At 41.9% G+C, this 6,821-nt stretch overlaps 1 protein-coding gene across 1 annotated transcript; it reads right to left on the reverse strand.

Annotated features, from left to right (window-relative positions):
• Positions 1–823: 823 nt before the first annotated feature.
• LOC115793501 (high-affinity choline transporter 1-like) lies at positions 824–5,943 on the reverse strand. The gene is made up of 8 exons (XM_030748529.1): positions 5,728–5,943; positions 3,743–3,859; positions 3,376–3,531; positions 2,862–3,010; positions 2,601–2,744; positions 2,288–2,441; positions 1,760–1,975; positions 824–1,618 (listed from the first exon to the last, which is right to left on the reverse strand). Exons 1-8 carry the CDS (start codon positions 5,909–5,911, stop codon positions 1,107–1,109), a joined length of 1,632 nt encoding a protein of 543 aa, XP_030604389.1. The 5' UTR covers positions 5,912–5,943; the 3' UTR covers positions 824–1,106.
• Between the last annotated feature and the right edge of the window lie 878 nt (positions 5,944–6,821).

Here is a 6,821-nt window from a genome sequence, read left to right on the forward strand (position 1 = left end):
GGGAAGCAAAACTGAAAAACAAAGCACACGATGCAGGGACTGTCAAAATAAAACAGGAAGTGAGTAAACACAGAAACAGACAGCACGGGGAGGCGGGTACACAGAGGACACGAGGAAGTAAAACCAGATACAAAACACAAGAGACAAAGAACACAGAGGGACAAAACAGACACCGGGAACAGAGGAAACAGAGCTGACATGGAGAACACGGGGAACCAGGGGAACCAGGGGTTAAGAACAAATAAACTGGAACCAAGAACAGAACACAAAACTAAACCAAGTATGTCCAAGGAAAGAAACAAAGAAACCAAACAGGGATTACTGCGAAAGGTACACAACTCAAAACTGCAAAAACCCCACAATAAACTGAGAATCAGAGACATGAACAGAAACAGTGAGTCACAGAGTCAGGATCATACAATGTGAAGTCAAACCCGACTGTAATACAAGAAAATGTTTCCATTTGGAGTAAAATAGCTAAAAATAATGAACTGAATTTAGAAAACAAGCAAGAAAAAAGAGGATGACATCAAAGCGCTGAGTACATGAACAGAGGCTGAAATAATGCACACACACACACACACACACACACACACATCCCTGTGTGTGTGTGTGTGTGTGAGAGAGAAATGTAGTGACAGGTGCCCCGAGGTGTCTGTAACTTTCCACTCCTATAAGGAATACATGTAACTCTGCACTATGTAATGGCCATATTATTGACAAATGAAGTGAATGCAAACCATGACAGCACCACATCATCAGAGGGGTCAAAGGTTCATCTGCACAGACGTAAGTACAAAAATGAAAACAAACAAAGTTCACACTGTATGCTTTTAATTTTTAAAAAGTATATAAAGATAAGCCTACACCCCCATTTTCACTGTTTGTTTTCTACATTCACATCACACCAAACTGAGACTGATTCTTTGTACTTAATCTTTAACATCCATGTGGGGCGGGGGGGGAAGCGACAGGCCCAGGCTTGGACCTGCGCTGTGACCTGTGGTGATGTGCTTTGAGAAGCACTGAGAGTTATACTTTAAGTAAGTAACCTGAACTTTCTTGTCTATCTTATTCCAAGAAAACAGGTCATCTACACAGGAATGCTAACATGTGCTAATCATTGGCTCTGATTGGCTCTTTAGTCTGTCATTGTCTTCTGGGGTACCACCTGTTGGTGAGGGCTGGACTTTCACTCTGAACACGTCCAACTTCTCAGGAAGCAGGTTTTTGTTGAAGAGCACGGACATCAGGTAGAAGAAGAACAATATGGCACCAATGGAAGACACCATGGAGATGGTCTTTACCGGGGCGTACTGGACGTACACACCGTCTTCAAGGGTGCATCCTGGACAGCAGAGGAGGACTGGCAGTCGTAGAGCCGGGTCTCCGCTGAGCACTCTTAACGTCAGTCCCACCACACAGCCCGCGATAACTCCGTAACCATTGGAAATTTTGAAGAAGAGGGCACAGACGAGTTGAGGGAAAACTACAGCATAGGCCACCTCAGCTCCAACGAACCAGAAAATGATGATGCTGTTTTCCAGGCTAGTGAGTGATGTACCAACTACGCCCGCTACAACAGCAGCAGCACGGATCGCCCACTGAATCTCTCTGTCTGATGCCTGAAGAAGACAAAAGGACAAAAAAAGAGAGAGATAAACTGCAAACACTGATAGTTGCTTTTCCGTCCTTTTCTGTTCTCCATAAAAAATTTTTTTTTTTCAAAAAGAATGATAAAAGAAGTGCATTTTATCACCTGAGGCCTCAGGACACTTGTAAATGTTGGTGGTGAAAACAGAAGACGCAGAAAGCAAAGCAGAGTCAGCTGATGACATCACGGCAGCAGCAATACATCCAATACCAATAATGGAGATGAAGGGTGGGGTGAGGTGCTGCAGGGCAATGGGGAGCACTAGTCCGGCTTCCCCTCGTTCATATGGAGACGGAGAACCATATGAAGTCAGGTTCCAAACTGAAGTACCAACACAGACAAGACATTCAGAGCGACCTGCAGTCCAGACACCACAAATAATCTTCTTAAGCTTTTAGTGTCCCCCAGGTCACCGTGACTCTCCTCGGTTTAGTTAAAACTCCTTTTTAGAGAATTTTTCTTTCTATCTGAAACACAAAAATGTACCACAAAATTCAATGCAAAAAAAATCTAAGAAAACAGATTACGTGACCTTAGACTATGTGACCTGTCTAAGGTGTGCCCCACCTCTCACCCTAGGGCTGGGTTAGGCCCCAGCAGATGCCCCCAGCAGTGTGTAGAGACTGCCATTACCTGTGGAGGACACAGCAGCACCGAGCAGTATGGGAGGAATTCCAAAAACAAGAAGGACGAAAGCAGCAACGATGCATGTTAGCCTGGCCGTGGCTGAGGAAGAAGCTGCCAGCGTTCTCTGGTGGAAGCACTGATATCCCAGACTGCCTAATGACTGGAAAGTAATAACATCAATTAATTATGGAATAGAATAAACACGAGCTGATTTCTGTCTGCTAATTGCACTGAATTGTTAATTCACATGTAAATAGAAATGAAGACATATATCTTTGATTTAGGCCATATTTCTGCATCATCATCGTCTTCATCCTACCAGGTATAAAAAATCATCAATCACAATCCAGATCCTTTTCAGCTCCAGTCTTCCGATCCATGGAGCGTGGAAGGGATTGTTCATCAGCGTCTGGCTAATGTCCAAGGAGTGAGGGTTCATCATGACAAAGGGAACACAGATCCACTGCAGAGAGATGGTGAAGCTTTAATTATTCTTCTATTTATTTTGCATTGCATTCCCCATTTTTCTCCACACCAAAATGTCTCGACTGTATAAAAGATAAACATGTAGCAAACTCGCCAAGCTGATAAATATGAGGACAAGCTGTATAATATCTGTGTAGGCCACAGAATAGAGACCTCCCATCAGCGTGTAGATGACGGCAATGGCAGCAGAGATCCAGGTGCACAGGTGAAAGGACAAATCCAGCACCACGCTCATGGTTCCTCCTGTCAGCCACATCGTGTCAATCTAGTTTAACAACCAGCCATTCCCATCCATAGTAATGAGTCATGATTACATTATATTTACAGCAAATAAGCTGACTCTAAACAGTGTCTGTTCAGTCTTATTATCTATGGACTTGAAAAAAAAATGATCAGACACGACGATCAGTGACTGCCAGTGTGAAATGTTCCACTTCGGTCCACAAGCAAAAATAAACAAAAACAAAAAAAATTTTTAATCTTGTCTCTGTGGAAACTTTCAAATGAAACAGTCAAGATTCAAGTGCTGAGCTCCAGCTCACACAAATTTAAAATATTGGCTAGGACAATGATAATGATAATTATGCATGAAGTGTAATCAAGTATACCTAGACCAATTAGTGTTGTAGGCACCCAAACCACATCCTGAAAAAGTGAAGGCAGGCACAGTCCAGCTGTGACTACTTTTCCATATTTCAGGTGAAACGGGTCCAGCATGGTCACACACTTCCTCGCTCTCATCGGCTTCACAAACACCAGCCCACCTTCATTTAAACCAAAGGACGGGACAGTCAGGAAAAATATGAACTGATGGCGCAAAAAGACATTTATTTATCATATTTTAGATTCTTTTTAATGTTCATTAACTTTAATGTTTTCATTAAAACCTCAGGCATGCTGTTTCCTTCATATATGCTTTTTGTTTTGTCGGCCGTGCAGAGGGGCAGGAACTTGTTAGCGATGCTAAACCCTTACCAAAAATGAACGATGTGCTGTACGCTGTTATCATCATGATGGTCCACATCAGTCCCATCGAGGGTGTGTACATCATCTCAGTTAGCCCAACAATGAAGCCTCCTCCGACCCACGTGGCTACAACACACATTAACACACAGCAGCAGATTTAATGGATGATTACTTTTATTAAAAACAAACAAACTTATACCCAGTGTCTCACTGACGCAGCTCTGCATCTCACCATGATGAGCAAATCCTTAAAATCTGAGAGCTCAAACTGATGGTATATGCAGACTCTTCTACAGACCTGCTCTTTTATAGGTTTAGGGGAAATACCGTATAGTTAACACGCCTGAACCTGCCACCTATGTGAGGTCTTGTATTAAGCTGATGTTCTTTCTCCGTGGTTAATCTCATTAGCTGGAAGTGAAACAAACAGCAGCAGTGATCATAGGCATCTCGCCTCAAACACGTCCCTGGACCTCACTGCTTCAGATCATTAAAGGTTCGTTCTATTATATATTTTACATATATTCACATATTTACAGTACAACACACAAAACATGTAAAATGTTAAACTGAGAAATTTTACTATTTATGGTAACAACACATTTCAAAAAAGCTGGGAGGGGGAGGAGCAAAAGGCTGGAGAAGTGAGTGGCGCTAAAAGGAAACAGCTGGAGGAACATTTAGCAGCTAATCAGGTTAATTAGCAACAGGTCAGAAACAGGACTGATGTAAAGAGAAGCAGAGGTCCACTAATCAGCAAAAAAAGTGTCTACAAATTGTGTAATCATTTCAGAATAATGTCCCTCAACCTGTGAAGATTTTAAATATCTCATCAGTACACGATGTCATCAAAGGACTCAGCCAGTCTGGAGAAGTGTGTGTGTGTGTGTGTGTGTGTGTGTGTGTGTGCAAGGCTCATGGGTGATCTTCACACAGCACTGCATTCAGTCAGTACCTGTTTGAGTCTGCTAAAACCTTTGTTTGTCTGATTGAAGTGTCTTTAGTGTTTTCTTCTGTCCATACTGGGTGTTTCTAACATGACCTCACTGCAGCATTCCTGCCTGTTCTACATGACTTACATATATAAACATATGAGGAACAACTAAAAACAAGGTTAAGCTGAATGCATGTGTCAGGTAAAGAGGTTTTTTGTGAAGGAAGACACCTGAAACACTTTAATTCATCCATTCATCCATTCTCTTCTGCTTATCCGGGGCCGGGTCATTTAATGTATCAGAGAACCAGAAAAAATACACACATGCATGTGGGGACTCTTATCTATAACAGAAACAATCTCTGGGTGCTATGAGTTGACCTTCGTCACAAGCTGGTTTTCATGACTCATTATTCCTCAGCTGTGCAGTCATGAAGCACATCATCTTCCTGATGTTTTAATTATGCATCCTTGTGGCCGGTCCTCAAGATAAGATGCACTGAAACAGAGAAGTTAGTCTACTACTTTCTGATCTGTTGCTCTCTGTCTAATGTATTATTTAATTGTTTATTATTTGGTTGATCCACTGTTTATTAATTAATTTACTGGAGTTTAGCTTTAAACATTTGTCCTTTATTCACTGAGTAAAAAATAATCCCTAACACATGAATCACTTTACCATTAAAACGTATACCATACACAACTTTCAGGGTGAAAGTGCTCTTAAAAACTTCATAATGCAGCTCAGCTTATCTATTTTTCTCGGGTCACTGCAGATGCTATTCATACTGTAATTTGAGAAATGTAAATCTTTTGTAAATCCACTCTGCAAACGGGCATTAAAAACAGAAAGAAGCCTCGAGGCTCTCGTTGCTTTGGTGTTCCTCATTCCTGCTTTGACCCTACAGCTGCCTACAGAACACGGGCTGATCACTCTGTGCACGTACTTTTAGTCAAAATATGTTTTTTTTTTCTCAAACATTTTGTTTCGTTATGTTCTCTTTTGCATTTTTTCCAGTAAACATGAGACTCGCCCTTTTCCCAGATGTGTTCTCCTCACCTGTCATTGTGAAGATTCCCACCACCCAGTTAATGCCTCGGTTTCCCAGCAGTGCCATCTCCATTCCAGTGGCTGCAGTTTTTTTCTGTTCCCTTTTGGACTTGCAAGAGGCCCAGATGCCAGTCCCGAGGACCAGCCCGTAGAAAACCACCATCACTATCACACCTGGGATGTTCACAGCCATGATGGTCTACTCAACTGGGAACAGTTGCTCCTTTCCACCCTGACTGACTGACTGGAAAAGAGCATTCCAGAGCAGAACAGGAAAAACCTCCTTTCGAGATAAGCTGTACCTGAAGACACTGGCAGCATTTTTTTTTTTTTACACAGCAGGTGTATCATGTGTCCTGAGTATCTTGTACACTGAGAGACTTTCTGATTAACTCTGTCACATTTTTTATATCCTTTATCCTTGTGAAGTTTGTCTCATTTGCAAATCATGCAGCACTTACCTCTCTCTCTGAACATGTATCAGGTGTAGTGGAAATCTGAAATAAATTGAAGTGCACAGCCAGGTGGTCTCTCTGAGTTTTATTTGACTTTTCAAATCACACAGAGCCATTTTTTGACCAAAAGGGATGTAAGAGAGACAAGTAGAGACAAGTTATCTGTCAGCCATGGCCACAGAATACAGTCAAAACACTGTGTAAAGAATTCATACATCAACATGTGGAATACCTGAAAGATTACATGGACACAGCAGAAGAGTACTGAGCATGGCAGCTTGACACAGAGAAGCAGCAATCTTAGTTTCCATTAGGCCACCGGCAAAGGTCGGGGGTGGGTTTTGTTTAGCTCACCCACTTGTTCTGACCTACTTGGCCTTACACTGCTCTCTATAGTTAAGCCTAACCTTGTGTTAAACCCTCACTACTTGTTTTAGTGCCTAAACACTAACCAGCACCTAATATATATATATATATATATTAGGGGTGGGACTTTAATGCGTTAATTTCGATTAATTAATTACAGGGAAATTAACGCGTTAAAATTTTTAACGCATTTTAATCGCACTTTGCACCGTGGAACGTTTCTCAGTGCACGAGTTCCCGGCATACAGATTATATCGACGCACAATGTCCAAATTAGGGGCT

Source organism: Archocentrus centrarchus, chromosome 15, assembly GCF_007364275.1.
Source record: "Archocentrus centrarchus isolate MPI-CPG fArcCen1 chromosome 15, fArcCen1, whole genome shotgun sequence".
Taxonomy (NCBI): domain Eukaryota; kingdom Metazoa; phylum Chordata; class Actinopteri; order Cichliformes; family Cichlidae; genus Archocentrus; species Archocentrus centrarchus.